We start from the raw sequence: 21,675 nt of genomic DNA, 5'->3' as shown, positions 1-21,675 counted from the left end.
AGAAAAATAAGCAGCCGAAGAAGAAGAAGACATGGCTCGAACAGAAACGACTGCTTTAGACATCTCTTGAAAGGAGATCCGACGGAGTTTCTGATGCCGATGCTTGCTGGAAACAACGAATAAGAAGAAGAAGGAGAAGAAGGAGAGATTGAAGGAATCGAATCTAGAGAAGACGAAGATGCAAGTTTCAAAGGGTTGAATGCCGGCGAACCCAACTCCAATCTCCCCATCCAATGCCAAGCTGCCACGTCCATAAGGATTTGATCCTAAAACTCCTTATCTAAGGATCAATCCTTAGATAATTAAGTGTTTATATTATATTTATATTGTTAATTCCCTAGGATTAAGAGCTAAGGATTCCTCTTCATCCCCCATTGCAGCTGCTCTGACAAACATGTGTCGCAGAGCGCATATGGGTACTCAATTCTTTCTATCAATCAAGGTCCTTTGAGTTTTGGGTAAAGTAAACCTTATCGAATGCATTATCCATGGGAATCCTTAAACTCGATGCTTTTCATTTTATTCTTACTTTTTTTCGCCATTGATTATTTTTCTAATCCATCGGAATCTTGTACTCTGAAGGACGGGTAAATCTGCACTCCGTGCTGTCATGTCTCTTTTGGACTATATGTAACAGGTCAACATATTCACACTTCCCTCATACCTAGCTCGTTCTATGCAGCTTAATATCAAATATTCAAATATATAGTCGACTATCAAATATGTTTTTTTATTTTTTTGCTAAAAACTATCAAATATGTTAAAACCAAACCAACACACTGTTGATGATATCTTTTGATGACGTTTCTCACAAAGACATAACGAAACCTTATATGGTGGTAAACCACTAGTATAGCGCAATGTTGATATATTTTGACGAGGTTTCTCGTTCGCACCCTTCTATACATATATCTTAAACAGACCAGTCTCATTAGAAGATGTCTAACTTGAGGAAGATTATTTGATACATTTTTTCATGAAAGCTTTTAAAATTGACTTCAGTGTAGGAGGTCGCACCTTGTCCTCCTGAGAGAATGAGCACCTGCTCCACAATTACTCTATTTTGTTAATTTTGAATAATCTCATCTTACACAAAAACCATTTGAAACAAATCATATATTATATGCTTAAATGATTCTTGACGCATTAAAATCAATAATAATTTATTACCTTTTAGCAAATATCATTTACAAACTGTTTTTTTTAAAGAAAATTATCTTATTTACTGTTATTATACGCAAGATTTATTATTTTTAAAAGGCGCAGATATAATAAAAACGCTGAACCAGATATATTATCTAAAGAAATTTCTTGAGGATTTATACTAATTTCTCTAATAATTTTGTTTAGTTAATCACATTAAAGACAAGTAGGATAAGAGTAGTAAAATCTATTCGCTTTGCATATCTTCTTGTGTGTTATCTACTATTTCAAACAAATAGTAACAAAAGATATATTCAAATATGTAACATATAGTTTTGATTTTTTTCTATATGAAGAAAGATAAGGTCAAAAATAACTAATCTAAGAAATAATTACAGCTTTATCTTATTTTCAAATAATTAATTACCTTTTATATACAAATACAATTCACTTTTTTCTGTGATTTATGTAGGCTTTTTTATATTACACTCTCACTTTTCACCCATGTGAGTCCTCTCTCTCTTGCTATTCTGTAGATTTGAACTCTCCTTCTCACTCTCTCTTTAAGTTATTACCATTACCCTAAATCCCTTTCAAACCAAACAGATTTCAAGAAACACACCCAAAAAAAAAAATGCCTCTAAGCAACAATGTAATAGGTTGCATAAACTTCATCGCCGTACTCCTCTCAATTCCGGTCATCGGCGCCGGAATCTGGCTCTCTATGGGAGCAGTGAACTCATGTGTCAAGCTCCTCCAGTGGCCAATAATAATCCTCGGAATCTTGATCCTCCTTGTGGGTCTGTCTGGTTTCATCGGAGGGTTCTGGAGAATCACTTGGCTTCTTGTCGTTTACTTAATTGCAATGCTTGTTCTCATCGTACTTCTAGGTGTTCTTATCGGATTTATTTACATGGTTACCCTGAAAGGATCTGGTCATCCAGAACCAAGTAGAGCTTATCTTGAGTATAGTCTTCAAGACTTCTCTGGTTACTTATGGCAAAGAGTTCAGAGTTCTTCCAAATGGGATCGGATCCGTACTTGTTTGAGTACTACGAACATTTGTCCTGAATTAAACCAGAGATTCACTATGGCTATGGATTTCTTCAATGCTCATCTTAGCCCCATTCAAGTAAATATCTTTGCCCCCTTTTCATTTAAATTGTCTTCTTTATTTTGCTATGAAAATCAACAAGAAAAAATGCAAATAGTTCATGGTCTTTCTTATTACTTTTGTTTTTGCTTTTAGTCCTCCAAGTTTTGGGTAATTCTTAGTTCTTGCTACAATCTGTGCATTGGGATTTTGTCGTATGCATTTGCCTTTTTTATTAAATGATTTTCATCCTTCCTTGTTATTTAATTAGTTTTGTAATTACATTTTGTTTCTTTTTTGTGCGATCTGTGTGTCGACTGGTTAATCGAGGCAAACTTTCGTGTAAGTAGAATAAGAAGTATGGGGTGAAAATCGAATAGAAATGAAAAGAAACGGGGGCGGTAATGAAAAATGTATATAGAACTGTAACAAAAAATGGAAAATATATTATTTTCTTCTTTAAAAGGAGCAATTCGTATGAAAATATCAAATGTCTTTATAAAATCAAAGAAAGAAAAATGTTGTCGAAAAGAAAAAAGAGAGGATGTAATCTGAATTCGAATGACGAACAGCTGGTGTATTAAAATTATAAAATAGATGATGATTCTTAGCTTTATAGGCGCATGTATGGGAAAAAATAACTGGAATGTTTTAACTTTTGACTTAATAAAAATATACACCCAACTTTTCAAGATTCTTCCACTATGTACACTTAATCAATCACACCAAACAATTTTTTATCACTGTATATTTTTATCTTTATTTAAATCTAACCCCATTTTTTTTTTATTTTTACAGTCTGGTTGCTGCAAACCTCCAACAAAATGTGGCTTCAATTTTGTGAACCCTACTTACTGGATAACTCCCGTGGATATGTCTGCAGACACCGACTGTCTACAGTGGAGCAATGACCAAAACACTTTGTGCTACAGTTGTGACTCTTGCAAAGCCGGTTTGCTCGCAAACCTCAAGATAGATTGGTTAAAAGCGGATATATTTCTTCTTGTGGCGTTTATTGGTTTAATAATCGTTTATATATTTGGCTGCTGCGCTTTCCGAAACGCTAAAACTGAAGATACTTTCAGACAGTATAAGCAGGGTTATACTGATATATGATCGGGATGAGAAGTTTAGTGGCAAAACTGTGGTGAAGTTTTATTAAATCATTGGGTTTCCTATAATTCAATTTCTTTTAAATATTGGCCATTGTAATCTTTTACGTCACCGATCAATACTACATCTCGCGCATGTGATGTCAATAATCCTTCCAAGCGGGGATAATTTATTGAACCAAAAGGAAATTTGAGCCTCACTTTGTATTTCGATTCGAGTAAGAGAGCATGCCAGTTCCTCTATTTTAAAATCTTCTTCCAGATCTAGGCTCCGAATACACTCTTTTTATTTGTTTGCCAAAAATAACTTTTCCAAGTCAGGTATCGATCCACCCATCTTACCCACAGCGTATCTAGAGAGATAATCTTCCAAATAAGTTCAAATAACTTACTTTATTTGTTTCTTCCAATGATCACAAATTTATAATCCTATACCTCTCTCTTCTCTTGGTTTACAAAGATTTCATCATTCTTCCAATGATCACAAATTTATAATCCTATACCTCTCTCTTCTCTTGGTTTACAAAGATTTCATCACAAGTTTTTTGCCTTCTTAAGTTTAACTAGATTTTGACCCGCCCGACCGGACGGGTATTATTTTCACTTTTGGACTATGGATTATTTATTTGCACGAATTATATGCATCTATCTTAGTAAAAAAAATTATAATAAGTTCAGCATATAGAGTGTCTTTTGTAAACGTTTTTTTTTCTTTCTCTTGATTTGTTTTATGTTTTATCCAATCAACATATTTATTTGGTTTGTTGTTACACGAAATGATTTTAGAACTCAATTGTACAGTACTTTATATTGGTTTATTGTTGAAGCAGTTCATATTAAGATTTTAATATATTTATTTGAATAGAAATAATATAAAAAATAAGTCAAGAAAATAATTGATAAAAACAATTTTTTTAATTTTTTTTACATAGCAATGTGACAGATTTCCATATTTTTCAATATTTACATTGTAAGTTTTATTTATATTAAAATTAAAATCATCTGTATTTTAAATTTTGAGTTTGGTATATGTTTTACTAATCAATATTTTAGATGTAATTTATGTGTCAAATAATTGGGCCATAGATGAGAACATTTTTCTCAAAAACTAAAGACCAAGCCCAATTATAAGAATAAAACAGATTAGTCCGGGAAAAAAAGGTGAACAAACAAACCCAACTCTTTTTTTTTCTCGACTTCGCTTCTTTCTGTCGGTGAATCATGCAAAAGACTTTTCATCTTCTCTGTTCATATTATTTGCTACTGTCGATCTTGTTATCGGAGATCAAATCCATGGAGCGACTTTTGTATCAAACGAAGATTCAATCCTTCAATTCTCTGTGTTTCACCAAACTTGTTAAAATAATCAAGTGATTCAAAGGTTAGAGTCTACTCCTATTTCCGGATCGTTTATGAGATTAGTTTATGTAGATGCATCATATTTTGTTTGTTTCATATTTATATATATTAACTATGACAGATCTTTGTAGATTGGACATTAATTGGTAGCTTCAAACATGCAACCAGCAATGAAAACAGAGAATCGAGGATCAGAGAGAATGAGCGGAAGTCTCGAGCGTGTTCACGATGGATCGTCTCGTATACAGTTCCTTATGATTTTTTTTTTGACGACAAAAGCTCCATATATTATTAAAGAGTTTCCGTATGGTTGGTTTGAGCCATCCATGTTGGAATTCTAGAGTTTACATGGGAAAAGATGATACCACGAGCTCGAGCTCCTTTTGCAAGGTTATCGGCTCGGACATTACAAGAATGAGGGATAAAACGTAAAGAACAAAAATTAAAAATAGAATGAAGGTGATGAAATTCTTCAAATTCGACCAATAAAGATGGCCAGTCTTCTTCTTTCTCGTCATTGATGATCTTGACCAATTGTTGACAGTCTGTCTCAAAGGTCATATCTTGATGATCCATTTGAAGTGAGGATTTCATAGCCCACAGCGGAGTATGTAACTCGGCGTGTAGGGGGGAGAGACTTCGGTTACTAGAGAATGAACCGAAGGTCGTTTCCCCATCCTCATTCGTTAGGACCATGCCTCCGCCAAAGAGAGCGTCGTTTTGATGCCATGAGGCATCGATCGAGCATCTAGGGGCAGGAGGTTGGGAGTTCGATGATTGCGGGTTGGCGTCTTCCTCTTGGGTCTGGACAATTTGCGCTAATTTCCAGTTGTCGGCTTCCGAGAGAGCTATTTGGACTGTATCCAGGGGGTGGTATCTACTCCGTTAAAGAGTTTATCGTTTCGAGCTTTCCATAGATACCACAGGATCCACGGCGCATTGTCTAAGATTGAGGCCGGAATACCTAACCCTTTAGCGCGCCAGAGTAGGTGGTTAAGGTTGCTGAAAATAGACTTGCTCGGGAAGATACTCGGAGAGTGGGGCACATGTGCTAGAGCCCACGTCTGTACTGAGGGAGGGCATTCAAAGAGTAGGTGGTTGATGGTTTCCTCCTCCGCACTGCACCGTGGGCAGTTTCTTTCAGTGCTACAATGACGATCAGAGAGTCGGCTGCACACAGGTACAGTGTCCGTTAAAGCTTACCAGATGAAATGTTGGATCTTTCTTGAGGTCTTAATAGACCATACTTTAGCTTTTAGGACAGTGGTACTGGGTTCGCGTACTGGTGCTGGAGTGAGAGAAGATTCCATAGCCATTGCTAGAGTATATCCCGACTGGACCGAGTAGGCGCCTGTTTTGGTGAAAGCCCAGCAGAAGCTATCTGGTTGGTTGGTTCGTCGGATGCGCAAGCTTTGGACAAGGGGGATATCGTCGGGCGCCAACAGTTCATGCAGCTTTGTCCGGTTCCAGTCTTGGGACGTCGCATCGATCAGGTCGCATACGCGAAGGCTTGGATCGAAGGAGGAGCCGCATGGAGTAGCTGGCCGTGGTTTGGCGTCGGGCACCCATGGGTCGGTCCAGACCATCGTGTTATTACCTGAACCTATGGAGCGTCGCAGGCCAGCTTTCAACAGAGGTTGTGTGGCCATTAAGCTGCGCCATACATAGGATGGTGAGCTTGCTTTTTTGACGTCCACTGGAGACGTAAGCCTGTAGTATCATCCTTTTAGGACTCGCACTAGTAAAGATGAAGGATATTGAATTAGCCTCCATAACTGCTTCGCAAGTAAAGCGAGATTAAAATTTCTGAAATCCCGGAATCCGAGTCCTCCCTTATCTAGGGGAATGCAAATATCCTTCCAGGCTATCCAATGTAACCCTTTGTTATTTTGTTTTGTACTCCACCAGAAGCGGGATATTGCACTAGTTAGTTTCCGGGTTACATCCAGTGGTAAGAGGAGGCACGACATGACGTAAGTGGGGAGAGCTTGAGCTACCGACTTGATAAGGATTTCTTTTCCTCCTTTGGATAGAAGCTTTCCGGACCAGGAGTTGATACGGTTAAGGAGCCGATCTTGAATAAAGGCAAAAGCCTGTTTTTTACTTCCACATATTTTTTCCGGTAAGCCGAGATAGACGCCCATTCCTCCTTCCTTAGAGATCCCCAGAGATTGTTTAAGCGCTGCTTTAGTATCTTGGGGTACCTTGCTTCCAAACAGGATAGAAGATTTGTTTACATTCAACTGCTGGCCAGAGGATAAGCCGTAGGTATTGATGATTCGGATGAGTTCTGAGCATTGTTGTATATCGGCTTTACAGAAGAAGAGACTGTCGTCCACGAAGAGGATATGGGAGACCGGTGGGCTGTTTCTGGCGATTTTAAAACCAGTGATTCTTCCCTCTCTCTCTGCCCCTTGGAGTTGGGAGATAAGAGCTTCCGTTAGGAGAATGAAGAGAAAAGGTGATGGTGTGATTCTGCCTTTAGGTTCGCCATTTAGCAAGACTTGATATGAAATTGAAGAGATACATACTTTAATCCAAGACACCCATTGCGTAGAGAAGCCGATTTTCAGTAGTAGTGCTTCTAGGAAGGACCACTCGACTCGGTCGAAGGCTTTGCTCATATCCGTCTTGATTGCAACAAACTTTGATCTACATCCTGGATTTGTCCTCAGAGCATGGAAGACTTCATGTGCGACGAGAATGTTGTCTGTGATCAGACGTCTGGCTACAAAGGCCGATTGCGTTTCCGAGATAATTTTCGGAAGGCATTTTTTTAAACGCTTGCTCATGAGTTTGGAGATGACTTTGTACGAGACGTTGCATAGACTGATAGGTCTAAATTCTCCCATTTCGATCGGTCTCTCGGTCTTGGGGATGAGACAAATGTTTGTCTGGTTTAGACGGGGATCTAGAGTTCCGTTCAAGAAAAACTCTTTCACTGTGTGGCGTACTGCTTCTGCAGTGATGCCCCAAAACTTTTGGAAGAAGAGACTCGTCATCCCGCCTGTCCCTGGAGCCTTATCAGGGTTGATATCGAACATGGCGCTTTGAATCTCATCATCTGATGGAATCTTTGTTAGAGCTTCGTTCATGGCTGGGGTTACCTTCTCAGTAATGTACTGGAGTGAATCGTCAAAGTCCGAGGGATTTGACGAGGTAAATAAAGTCTGAAAATATCTTGTAGCCACTTGTTCCAGATCATCCTCCGTGTCCGCCCAAGTACCATTTGGCCGTCGGAGTCATATGACTCGATTTCTTGCTCTTCGTTGCTTGGTAGTGGCGTGAAAGAATTTGGTGTTACGGTCTCCTTCCCGAAGCCAGTTAGCTCTGCCTTTTTGCTTCCAATAGAGTTCCTCGTCTCTAAAGGCAGCACACAAGTTCCATTTCAGGGACAGAATAGCGTCGCTCGAGAAGTTGTCATCGATCTGAGCTTGTTCGAGTTGATCTGTTATCTCTTCGATCTTCTTGGCCGTATTGGAGGGGTTGCCTTTCTTCCATCTGGAGATATATTTCCTGCAAAGTTCGATCTTGTCGTGCAGGTCATCCCGGTCAAAAGAGCTCGGGTCGTTCCAGCCACAGATGATGGTGTCACGGAACCCTTCTTTGCCTATGTGCCGTTTATCGAACTTGAATCCACGCCGGCCAGGCTTCTTTACCGAGAGAAAACGCGAGAGGATAGGCCGATGATCTGATCCCCATAAGCGAAGATACTCCACATTAGTGTGGGAAAAGCAGTGGTGCCAGTCTTCATTACCAACTGCCCGGTCCAGTCGGCATTGAACTTTGCCATTTCTCCTATTTCCAACCCAGGAGAGAGGGTTACCTAAGTAGGGAAAATCAATCATTCCGCAATTAGCAAGCATGTTCTTGAAGGGCAGGAAAGAAGAATCGCTGCGCTTGCGTCCTCTTTTTTTTTCTTGGTTGCTGGTTATTTCATTGAAATCACCAAGCATGAGCCATGCTCCAGACCTGTTTAGGCTCATTGTCGTCAAACGTTTCCAAGCATTTTCTCGGTTATTTATAACCGGATCTCCATAGACAAAGTAATGTAAACTTTGTTTCCTGCTATGGTTGCTTCAATATCGATCATTCTATCATTGGAGAAAAGAATAGTAACCTCAAAAGAATCTAAATAAAAAAGAGCAAGTCCACCGCTTCTACCCTCAGGTTCAACGGTGAACAATTTATTATAACCAAATTCAAACTGAAAATCCTGAAGAAAAGAATAACTGTTTTTTGTTTCTGAAAGAAAAAGAAAAGAAGGAGTAAAACAACGGTGCAATTCCCGGAGGTGCTTCTTGGTCAGGTAAGCTCCGGCGCCCTGACAATTCCAAGTTATGGCACTCATATCTTCTTACTGGGTGGTTTCTGGGACACCACCGAACCTGAGAGAGACACAGATTTTTTTGCTTTTAGCAAATGGAAACACCTCATTACGAGGGACCGTAGAAGAAGGGGGAGCAGTAGAGGATTTACCCAGGGTGGAGCGCTTCCTGGGTGAGTCGCGACCCCGGAGCTGATTGAGTTTCTTCGAGGCTTTAGCAGCCTTGACACTCTTTGCATCGGAGTTCTTTGAGACTTGCTTCTTGAGGTAGCCTTTAGCAGTATACGCAGAAGGGGCCGTATGGAGCACGTCATGGGTTGCAGTCGTTGCTTTCGGAGCTTGCGGTGGTACCTTCCAAGTTGGTGGCGGTAGATCCTCCTGCATATCCATATTAATCGCAGCCATTGCTGGAGATAGTTGGGAAATGGTCATCATTATCCATCATCTCCGCATCCATTTCCAAGAGTTCAGTTTCTTGAACCATTGTATCAACTAGAGCCAGCTCGTCCTCTGTGAGTGTGATATCTAGATCCTGTTCAAATTCCATGTCGAGGTCTAGTTCCAGGTTTTTTGGAGCCATATTCATCGGACAATGAGAAGGAGCAGCCCAGATGGGAGCTAGAACATGAGTATTAAGCTTCGGATCATCACTGCGAGGATCAACATTGCGAGGCGGAGTTTGATGTTCGTTTGAAGGCTCACGGATGGAGAGAGAGGAATTTCTGGTGCGAGGCTCTCGCTCTCTTGAGGTAGGGGTGTCCGTCAAGTGAGCTTTCCCTTTGATACATCTTTGGCGTTCCTCCATTGTTTCAGCCACTGGACTTTTTGGGAGTTCTCCCCTGTTGATTTCTCCCAGCTCCAGTTGGCCTAGTTGATCCGAAATAGTTCTTTGAGAATCCGCTATAGCTAGGGATGGGACCTCAGCAGCGGGGCCTTTGTGTTCCAGTTGAGGGGCGCGAGAGGACACTGGCGCTGGATCAGTATAGCGAGGGTTTTTCAGAGGTGATCGGGGACGCCAAGAACGAGCTTCCTGGTAACGGTGACCCTGACGACTGCTGTAGGGAGCTGGTCGATTTGTCTCTTTACGTTGCTGCGGGTACTGAGATTCTCTATGGGGAGCACGGGAATTAGCGTTCTTTCCATAAACGGAAGATGTGCGAGATGGGAGTTCCAGGCGTCTCCATACATCCTCGCTACGAGGTTGACTGCGATTTGAGGTTTCGCGATTGTTTTCCAGCTCTAGTTGGTTGGGATGGAAGGCTCTGTTATCTCGGGATGGAGATTTCCTTTGCCTTTTTTCCTCATGATGGTAATCTTTTTTAGAGAGGTTGGAGGTGGAGATCCGGTTACGCCCTAGAGGAGGGGGGGGGGGGAACACCCGCTTGACGGGGAACGAGGCCGCTTCATGTGACCAGAGTGGTCAACGCTTCTCACTCGTCCTATGGATGGGTCTCCTTGTGCGTTAAGCTCTGCTCTCTGCTGCCCTTTTTGTTCTCGCTCCTCGGGAGTAAGCTGAGGACAAGTAGATTCATCATGTGAGATCATGTGGCAAGTGTAGCAGTATCTAAAGAGACCCTCATAGGAGAAGGAGACTCGTCTTATGTCTCCATTCGGGAATTCTAGACGGCGCTCAAATTGTATAGGCTTGTCAACATTGACAGATACTTGAAACCTTGCTCGTTTCGAGTCAAGGGAGATCCAAGGGCCGAGGACCTTAGAGATCGCAATGAAAGTCTGATCATTCCAGAAATGAACTGGGACTCCGGTGACACTGATCCAAAAAGGGATTGTGTTGGGGAAGGATTCACTGGTGAAAGGTTCCCAGCGTTCAAGCGCGAAGCTCCATTGATTGAAGTGGCATGGGCGCTTGTTTAGAACCGAGAGCAGGTCTGCTTCGTTATCAAAGTCGAACTGGAATCTCCCGTTACCTAGGTTGATTCCCCATACACGGCCTTCGACGTTCCAGATCCTAGTGCGGGGGAGAAGGTGGATCAGCGCATCAATACTCCATCCTTGGAGATGAAAGACTCGCCCTATAAGCGTCAGGCGGTTGCGATCAGCTACTGCGTTGATGTCGCAGTCAGGAATCTGGATGATTTCATCCTCAGAGGCAAGCTTGCTGCGCACGGTAGACGGTCCACCTTTACGCACCATCATCGATGATTGAGTCATCAGTAGGGGACCGGTAGAACTTAGCAGTATGCTAGAGAAGTGACGACAGAGAGTACGAGATGAGCGAGATCGGGAGAGACGATGGTGGAGGCAGGAAGATAAGAGACAGCGTGAGAAGACTACTTGACACTAGACCAGAGATGGGTTTCCGGTTGATGAAGGACGACGACAGACGGGAGCAAAGAGACGACAGAAATCTTAAGGAGTGTAACTAGTCTCCCTTGAGATTCTGGAAAGAAGAAGAGGCAGATCGGAACGCAGGCGACGGAGAGAGAGGGCTTAGATGGCGGAGGCTTCTTTTGTCGTTTGCGGCTAGGGCTTTTGAGAGAGAGCATTTTTCCGATGAACCAACGATTACACAGTTCCTTATGATTCAAAACTCTAAATTAAGAATCCAGGGAATCAGAATAGAGGATCACAAAGGTAACTATTTTCTATAAAAGATAACCTTATGATACTCTTCTTCGTAAATAGGATAGATGTATAACCTGTTATTTTTTTCTGTTTTTGAAGTATTAGAATCAAAACCGAATGAAGGTTATATAAAGAGATAGAGAGAACCATCTTAGATTTGTGTCAATCTTGCTCAGTCGGATGAAGCGAATGAAAGGTTAGAGTCTACATATATTTCCCTTTCGTTTCTGAGATTTGGTTACTTAGATTTTCTGACTTTTTTGTTTGTTTGATATTTATATATATTAATTATAAAGAGATCGTTGTAAACTGGAAACTAATCTACCGCTTGAAACCTGCGAGGATGAATGACCTGAGAGGATGATTGCTCTATAATGATCTGAGAGGATGATGAATCAGCAAGGATGAATGAAATAGCTTGTTCAAGATGGGTCATCTCAATATATATACTACCGTTCGTAATGAAAGTCATACCTCCAAATTTAGAATCGAGGAAGTAAAGGGTAAGTATTAGTTATGATAAGGTTTTAAATACTTTTGTGCTTAAATACTACTAATTGATCCTCTTAAAATACTTCAGGTATGAAGTATTAGCAGCAGAAGCAAATTAAAGTTATATATAGAGATAGAGCAAGTACCATCTGAGTATACTAAAAAGAGAGGGTTACAACAGAGAGATTCTGAGTAGAGTAGGAAAGAGATGTATCAAAGGCGATATATAAAAAGCGTAAGTTATTTTCGAAGTTACCATCACAATATTCCTTCATGTGAAATTCATATTATGAATTTTTACAAATATTTTTGTTTGAATTTGAAATAGATATGCAGATTTAATCTCTTGACAGAGATCAACAGAGCAGAGGATGACTCTTTCCATTAGGCAGATTTAATCTCCTGCCCAGTTATTTTAAAGGTGTCAACGACCTTCCATTCACCAATAGGTAGGTAACGTTGAACACGAAACATCTGAGAACCTTTGCATGATGCCTGTATCTTAGCACCCTGTTAAAAAAAGAGAGAAAACTCATGATTCAGTTATTAGTGGAGAATCGATTTACATATATATATATATATATATATATATATATAGAAGTGAAAAGTAGTTTTAATCTTACTGTTTGGTCTACCAGAACGCATTCAAGAGTATTTCCTCCATAACTGGTGTTTTGTTTCCAGGAATGAAGCAATTTGAGAGTCAGACCCCATTCATCTCCGTAAGGCTTGAGATCTTTGATAAGACACATTTTTCTTTGGGTTGACATGTTTTCTTTGAGAGATGTATGAATAGTCTCCCATCGTAGTATCATTATATATGAATGGTTGAAGAAATCTAGGTGAAGCTGACTTTATGGCAAGGGTAGATATCGTAACAATATTTTCTCCTTTCTGTTTTTAACAGAAATGTATATATCGTCAAATATGTGATTCAATCTTAGATAGTAACACCTTTGCGTTAAACATGGAATATAATTAGGGAAGTTTTATTTAATTTATTGTGTATTTTTAGAATATCTTGGTAATCAATCATTAAATTTTTCAAATTAATTGTGCATATATCGTTAGGGAATATTGCATTTATTCTGTTTGTGACTTTTACATGGGGAGAAAGATAACCATGAAAGAAAAAAAAATAAAGATTTGATCGGTTAATGAATAAGATTTTTTATGAATTAAATGTGATCGGCTATAAATGATAAGAAAGAAATATTTACGGTAACCAATTTTTTTCTCAAATCGATGTGGTATGGACTAAATGGGTATGGATGGGCTTCATTAAAAAAGGTTGACGGGCTAGAGAAAAAAAACGGGTAGATAGCTGAAAAGATGTATCCATGTAACCAAACAATATTTTGTCTAAAACTATAATCAAGTATCCAAACAGACTGAATTTTAAAAATGCTATCCATGTAACCAATCAATCCCATTTTGTACTTGGGTTTTAATAAGATAGATGATGGACCGGACCAGAGAAAGGATGAACAAACACTGCAAAAAAATAGATTAAGGACATCTCCAACCCAACTTCATTTTTCTCCTCTAAAATGAAATAAAAGTGAATATTGAATAAGACCATCTCTAATGTATTTTGCTATTTTTATCTATAAAATAGAATAACTTTATAATAGAAATGGATATACTCCAATATATTTCTCTAAAATAGCGATCTCTATTTATAGAGTAAAAAATAGAGAAATACTAATTCTTTCTCTATAAATAGAAGGAAAAATAGATATCTCTATTATAAAAAAAAATAGAGGTGAGTTTGAGTAATTTCACATTTAAATTCTATTATAAAGGTGAAAATAACAATGAGTTGGAGATGCTCTAAGGAATGCTCCAACTCAACTTTATATCCCACTCCATAATAAATTTATTCCATAAATGAAGTACTCTATTTTTTGTTTGTTCATTACTCCACTATGAAGTGAAAAACTGGAGTAGGAATTGACCATTTTTACTCCATATTTACTTTTATTCCATTTTGAAGAAAAAATGGAAATTTACATTGGAGATACTCTTACATCATTTATTTTATATTTTTGTATTACTTATAAATGGTGTATAAATGATGCAAACTGTTTTCATCATTTTACTAATAACTGATGCAAAAATGATTTACATCTATTACCGCACTTTATATCAATATATATCAATAGTAAAGAATAATATTAACATTTACATCAATCTTTTAAAAATGATGTGAATATTGCCATTAGTTAAAAGTCTGTTCAAACTATTTATATCATTTATCAAAAACTGATGATAATAATATTAATTTTTTAAAAGATTGTACTAATTATTTCTTCTATAATTATTTATTTAGAATACTATTATCATGTGCAGTAGATAAATTCGTAAATAAATTAAATATTTTATTAACTGTTTCTGTTTTTGCAAATAAAATCTAAAGTAACAAAAAATATATTATAAAATTGGCAAAGACAAAAGTTTTATTTTGGGCTGAGGCATAAGCCTTAGTAACAAAGGGTACCGACAAATGCGAGAGACATACAAGTTTAGCTTACCTTCTATTTCGGATCTTTTACGAATGGATTATGGAAAAATCAAGAAAGGTTCTCGGGACAGTGCTGGTATAGTACATTAGAAGGTTTTGACGGACTTATGGAAGCAAGGAATACGAGACCAAGACTTTTGTTACTACACTCGGAGATGGAAGCTCTCATATGGACAATGAAAAATATGAGAAACTTACGTCAATACCATGTTACGTTTGCGACGGATTGTATTCCACTGGTGAAAATGATTTATGCACCAGAGATATTGCCAGTGTTTACAAACTATTTGGACGACATCAAGATTCTTCAAGGAATTTTTAGTTACGCAAAGATCATTCACATTCCCCGGACGTTGAATACGAAGGAAGACAGTCTCCGGACGTTGAATACAAAGGAAGACAGTTTGGTGCGAAGTGCCAAAAAGCAATCATTTTTCATTGTTCATATGGATTCACAATTACCAATTTAGTTTATAAAGTCTTCTTAGAATATGTTTTCATTTGATGAGAAAAAAATAAAATAATAATAATAATATTTATATATACAAATCAATTTACTTTTATATTTTCATTTTCTAATGGTATATATATAAATTTTATAATAATATATATAAAAATAGCTTTAACATTATATATATATATATATTTTTTTTAATATATCAATATTTTTTATTTATTTTAGGATCCAAATCCAAAACTGGATATCTGCCGGATATTACAATATTTAAAAGATATTTGATTCCCGGAATCCCCGGATCTAGATAAAAATAATAAAACATAGATCCACCGGATAAGAATCTGAATCCAAATACCTTAAAATCTATGTATATCTCATCCGTTCCACCCCTAATGTGCTTACACATTAATTCTAAGAATTTAATACTTTTAGCAAATATCAGTTACAAACTGTTTTATAAAGAAAATAAACTTATTTATTGTTGTTGCACCTAAGATTCAATATTTTAAAAGAGAACAGATGTAATCAAACGCTGAACAAGATATATGATGTTGTTTCTAAAGAAAGTTCTTAAGTATTTACACTAATTTCTGTGATAATTTTGTTTAGTTAATCACATAAAAGATAAGTACGTAGGATAGACACTTTGCATATCTTCTTGTGTGTTATCTACTATTTTTAATAATTATATATACTAGTTTTATAACAAACTAGATCTTGACCCGCACGTCCGCGCGGGTGTTCGTTTTCGGTTTGAAATGTTATGATATTATTCTTTTAGGTTATGTAATTGTGATATTAAATTTCTTTATACTGTCTGGTAATATTAAAAGTGTAAATGATGAAGTACATTAGTTATTTGGTTGAAACATATTTTTGTTAATCATATAGTTTGTTTGTGGTAGTGTGTGGAATTAGAAGATCTAATAAATTTTCAGTTAAACTTACATTCTCGAAAAATTTTGTGTTTAGTTTTTCTTTTTTTGTTAATTGTAAATGATTTATTTAAATAGTTGATCGTATTACCGTGTCTGTTTATTATAATTTTCTTTTTCATGTTAAACCATGTATTTTATGACGAAGATTAAAAAAACTAAACAAACTCAACATATATATATATATGTAATTAGAAAGTTCTATACAATGAAAATAATTTCTTTATATATATAAAATACAAATAAATAAATAGCTATGACTAAGGATGCCATTTTAAAAATAGTAAATTACTTAGACATGTTCATAGAAAATACAATGATTTATAAAATTTTATATGAAAAAATTAACATATAAAAACAGGTATATAATACACTTAAAAAAATTGTCATAATTTTATTATCTAACTCCATATTACAATACGAAACTTCAATACTTTCTTGCAGAATAGTTCATATATTAAACTCGATTTCATGGATATAATAAGTTCTGAGTGTATGTGAATGATGACTGATGAGTGTGACTTTAATTTGATGGTTAGATATAGTTAGATAAAAGGCAGTTAGGTCCATTTGTAAGTACAAAATAAACAAAATAAAAACCCATTAAAATGTTGTAAAAAACGTCATGGGCTCTGCATTAAATGAGGTGATTATGGGCTCTAGGTGTGAAATGAGGTGATTGATCTAGATAATTTCTTGAATTAAAACCAGTGGCAGTCTGTGGTAAATAAGAGAAGAAGTAGGGGTTAGTTTCCATTTGTACTTCACTTTTAATAGGATAGATAGTAACAAAAAGAAATATTCAAATATGTAATATATAGTTTTGATCTTTTTCTATATAAAGAAATATAGGGTCAAAAATACCTAATCTAAGAAATGATTACACCTTTATCTTATTTTCAAATAGTTACTTACCTCTTTTATATATACAAATACGATTCACTTTCCACAAATGTGATACTCTGCGATTTATTACCCTAAATCGCTTAAACCTGACAAAAACATACATTTTACATAGGCTCTTTAATATAACACTATTCACTTTTCACCGATGTGAGTCTTCGCTCTTGCTATAGTGTATATTTGTTGTTAATTTGAACTCCCCATCTCACTCTCTTTTTAAGTTACTACCATTACCCTAAATCCCTTTCAAACCAAACAGATTTCAAGAAACACACAAAGAAAAAGATGCCTCTACGCCACAATGTAATAGGTTGCATAAACTTCATCGCCGTGCTCCTCTCAATTCCGGTCATCGGCTCCGGAATCTGGCTCTCTATGGGAGCAGTGAACTCATGTGTCAAGCTCCTTCAGTGGCCAATAATAATCCTCGGAATCTTGATCCTCCTAGTGGGTCTTGCTGGTCTCATTGGAGGGTTCTGGAGAATCGCTTGGCTTCTCGTCGTTTACATAATTGCAATGTTTGCTCTCATTGTACTTTTAGGTGTTCTTATCGGATTTATTTACATGGTTACCATGAAAGGCTCTGGTCATCCAGAACCAAGTAGAGCTTATCTTGAGTATAGTCTTCAAGACTTCTCTAGTTTCTTACGTCAAAGAGTTCAGAAATCTTACAAATGGGATCGTATTCGTACTTGTTTGAGTGCTACTAGCATATGCCCTGAACTAAACCAGACATTCCCTACCGCTCTGGATTTCTTCAATGCTCATCTTAGTCCCATTCAAGTAAGTGTCTTCCCCCCTTTTTATTTTAATTTCTTCTTTATTTTGCTATGAAAAATCACTAGAAAAATGCAAATTATAAATGGTCTTATGACTTCTTGACAAAATGTTTTTGTTTGTTTTTGGTCCTTTTAAGTTTTGGGTGATTCTTAGTTCTTGCCGCAATCTATGCATTTGGATTTTTTAATGATTTCTCGTTCCTAGTTATTTATTTGGGATCTAAACTTCATTTTTTTCATAGAGTAGAAAAAAAAATTGAATATACATAGAATTGGTACCAAAAAGACTGGAAAATATATATTTGTTTTTTCGAAAAGGTGCAATTCACATGAAACATTAAATGTCTTTTAATCAAAGAAAAATATTAGGATGTAATCGGAAATCGAATGGCCTGAAAAGAACAGATGAGCGTGTTATTAAAATTATATATATATGATTTATTTAGCTTGATACTAGATTTTAATCCGTACATCCGTGTAGATAATCTTTCATTTATAAATATAAAAATTTTATACTATTTTGTATATAATCATTTTAGATCATATATTGCTGTCATTTTAAAAATAAATAAATAGATATTATATATATCTAAATATAAAAAATTAACATACGTTAACAGTTTTATTTTTTGTAAAATTATTACATAACTTGCTAATTTTATTTATTTTAAAAGGTGAATGATATTTTATTTATTTATTTAAATGAAACTATTTTTCAAATTATATTGGTTTACCAATTCCATATATAATTTTAATATGTAATACATTTTACTTATATTTTAATATAATATATACTATACTTATAAAATTTATAAAATTAGCATATAATTTTATTATTTTGTTTATAATAAAATTTTAATTAAAATTAATTTATAATAATATTATACTACTAATTACGAAATTACTCAGTGCATTAATAAAAAAAAATATTTTTTTTTTAAATATTTTGTTATTTTTTTCTCAACAGATTTTGTCATTACTAAAATTAAATTTTAAATTTACAGCTAAATAGATTTGTTATTAATATCCTTATAATTATTTAGAAATGTTATACATCAAATAAACTAATGTATAATAAAAAAATGTAACTGAATATATGTACCTAGTATGACTATTTTGTAGTAAATAAAAATGGTATTTCTCTTTTAATAGAGAAGACTAGATTTTGATCCGCGGTATTATTTCCGAAATAAACTAAACTGATATGATATAAATTTGCATTTTTGATTACTTATATAAATTTAAATGTTACACATGAAGCATTATATGCAGTGTTCAGAAACATGATCCGGATCCGCGGTTAAACTGACAAAACCGATGACTCTATATGTAATTCGTTTTTTTTATAAAACTCATTATTTAAAAATTCTATAAAACCCGCAAAAAACCGCTAAAACCTGAGACCGGCTACTGGTTGAACCTATTGGTGACCCATTATGTAATACAATTTGATTTAGAGTTTCATATTTAAAGTATTTAATTTATGAATGTGTAGATGAATGATTGATATATTATAAATGTGATGCTCTAACTTTACAAAAGTTTGTCATACAATTTTTAGTCAAACTAACTTATCATTTTATAACGTAATGGATCAATATTTGAGAGGATAAATACTAAAATAGAAATAGATTTGAGCATCAATGTTTCGTATACGGTTATTACAATTTAGTGATTTAAGTTTGAATAAATATAATTGCTTATTTATTTATTTAGTTTTATTTTTTCACATGTTATTAGAATTTTTTCAATGTTTTTTGGGTTATTTTAAATTTTCGATTTAATTTAGTTTCATTATTCATATTGGATGTTCTAAAATTTATTAATTTTTATTTTTATATATTTTATTATATATCTAATAATAATATTTTTATTAGATTTTGATCCGTACTTTAAGAAAAAGATGAATTTTATTCAAAAACTTATTTACTGAAAATTAGAAATCATATACATATGTATATCCTTTTATAAAAACATATGCTTTTAAAATATATATTATAACATTAAAATTTACATGAATATAATTTTATTAAAATAATATAATTCATTTATATAACTTACCTCGTATAAATTTACTTATATTTAAAACTTTAAATTATAGTACAAATTTTTTTACCTTTTTATCTTGGTATAAAATTATTTTATTATTATACTTTTTGTCAGCATTATTATATAAATTAACTATTGTCATTTTACTCGTCTCATATTTGAAAAATATATTAAATATTTTAATATTTCAATTTAAATACGTATATTAACTTATGAAATTATTTATTAGTTTATATATTTTACTCTAATATTATTTTAATATGTTGAAGTATGTTGTAAAATTCATGATTATATTATATTCTGTTATTCATAATTTATAAAAAAGTTAATAAATGAATTAAGTTACTTTACATTTATTACTTGGTGTATTAATTTAATTATGAATATAAATTATGTAAATATTATAGAAAATTTCTTTCTTAATATATAAATGAAAAAATGAATTAGTATTCGTTTTTAATTATAGTTAATATTAATTCTGACTTTTATTATTTAAATGTAAATAGTAAAAATAAATGTACATTTTTATTTTAAATTAAATATATTATTAAAATTTAATTATAGGAAAAGATATTTAAGAATATCTTTTAGATATCTTATTTTGAAAATATTAAAATAATTGGTTTGATATAATATATATATATATTTTTAAGTTAGTTGTATGAGAATAAATAAGAAATTAAATAAATGTAATAGTCCAACATAGACTACTTGTTAGTACATAAATATAGTTTATGTTTTAATTTATAATAATATTATATTACGAATTACAAAATTAATCAGTTCATTAATTAAAAAATATTTAAATTTTTTGAAAAGATTTTGTTAAACTTTTCTCAATAGATTTTGTTATTAATTAAAACTAAAATTTAAATTACGGTTGATAAAAATGTAATTAACTATATGGATCTAGTATAACTATTTTGTAATAGATAAAATAGTATTTTTAGTAGAGAAGATGTACGAAAGTAAACTGGAAATGTTTTTATTGACTAATATACCCCAAACGTTTCTAGATTCTTTCCCTATGTGCCCTTAATTATTCAAACCGAAGAACTTTCTACCATCATATTTTAATTTTTAAATTAATCTAATTTTAAATTAAATCTAATCCCGTTTCTTTATATTTACAGTCTGGTTGCTGCAAGCCCCCAACACAATGTGGCTTCCAGTTCATGAGCCCTACTAACTGGATAGGTGCAATAAATGTGTCTGCAGACATGGACTGTCTACAATGGAGCAATGTACCAGACACTTTATGCTACAGTTGTGATTCTTGCAAAGCCGGTTTGCTCGCAAACCTCAAGGTAGATTGGTTAAAAGCAGATATCTGTCTCCTTTTGGCGTTTATCGGTTTACTAATCACTTATCTAATCGGCTGCTGCTCTTTCGGAAGCAGTAAAACTGAGAATATTTTAGAATGATATAAGCAGGGTGATAGTTATACATGATCCGGATGAGAAGTTTTAGTGGCAAAACTGTGGTGAAGTTTCTTAAATTATTGGATTTTCTGTAATTTAGTTTCTCTTACGTTTTGGCTACTGTAGTATTTTCTTATGTGCACTACCATAATATTTGCTTGTAACTGGAATAATGATGTGTTCAAAAAAGAAAAAAAGAAATCTCTCTTTTGTTTGGTTTGCATAACCTTGCATTTGTTAAAAAAATATATTATAATATAATAATATAAAATGGGAATGTGAGTGGCAATTTGGTCATGTCGTGAAGAATGTTGAGAAAATGTATGGTCACTATTCTTAGAACCTGATATTTTATCCGTTAAAATTGATTTGATTCGTCATTCATTTTGAATCGATCGGAAAATTTTGGATATCTATAAAATTTTGAAACAAAAAAAATATTTAAAATCAATATTCGTTAAAAAATCTTGTCTAGTTATTATTTAACATATAATT

At 34.5% G+C, this 21,675-nt stretch overlaps 2 protein-coding genes and 2 long non-coding RNA genes across 8 annotated transcripts; 3 read left to right on the top strand and 1 right to left on the bottom strand.

The window, feature by feature from the left end:
* Positions 1–1,640: 1,640 nt before the first annotated feature.
* On the top strand, positions 1,641–3,417 carry LOC108855644 (protein TORNADO 2). Its single transcript, XM_018629512.2, has 2 exons — positions 1,641–2,275; positions 3,035–3,417. Exons 1-2 carry the CDS (start codon positions 1,778–1,780, stop codon positions 3,350–3,352), a joined length of 816 nt encoding a protein of 271 aa, XP_018485014.1. The 5' UTR covers positions 1,641–1,777; the 3' UTR covers positions 3,353–3,417.
* Positions 3,418–4,506: 1,089 nt separating this feature from the next.
* On the top strand, positions 4,507–13,109 carry LOC108855646 (uncharacterized). 5 transcript variants are annotated; one of them, XR_008945060.1, is made up of 7 exons: positions 4,507–4,729; positions 4,839–11,629; positions 11,726–11,816; positions 11,917–12,123; positions 12,201–12,347; positions 12,441–12,561; positions 12,797–13,109. It is a non-coding gene; the product is annotated as an uncharacterized LOC108855646 (long non-coding RNA). The 5 variants fall into 5 exon arrangements; XR_001950101.2 differs by having other exon boundaries at positions 11,720–11,816; positions 12,751–13,109; XR_001950102.2 differs by having other exon boundaries at positions 4,508–4,729; positions 11,720–11,816; positions 11,963–12,123.
* Positions 12,324–12,870, bottom strand: LOC130511554 (uncharacterized). Its single transcript, XR_008945061.1, has 2 exons — positions 12,736–12,870; positions 12,324–12,622 (listed from the first exon to the last, which is right to left on the bottom strand). It is a non-coding gene; the product is annotated as an uncharacterized LOC130511554 (long non-coding RNA).
* Positions 13,110–17,136: 4,027 nt separating the features above from the next.
* LOC108855645 (protein TORNADO 2-like) lies at positions 17,137–21,183 on the top strand. The gene is made up of 2 exons (XM_057008555.1): positions 17,137–17,714; positions 20,893–21,183. Exons 1-2 carry the CDS (start codon positions 17,217–17,219, stop codon positions 21,181–21,183), a joined length of 789 nt encoding a protein of 262 aa, XP_056864535.1. The 5' UTR covers positions 17,137–17,216.
* Positions 21,184–21,675: the final 492 nt, after the last annotated feature.

This window comes from Raphanus sativus, chromosome 4 (assembly GCF_000801105.2).
Source record: "Raphanus sativus cultivar WK10039 chromosome 4, ASM80110v3, whole genome shotgun sequence".
Lineage (NCBI taxonomy): Eukaryota > Viridiplantae > Streptophyta > Magnoliopsida > Brassicales > Brassicaceae > Raphanus > Raphanus sativus.
Note: the sequence above shows the minus strand (reverse complement) of the source record. Positions and strands in the feature narration are given on the sequence as shown.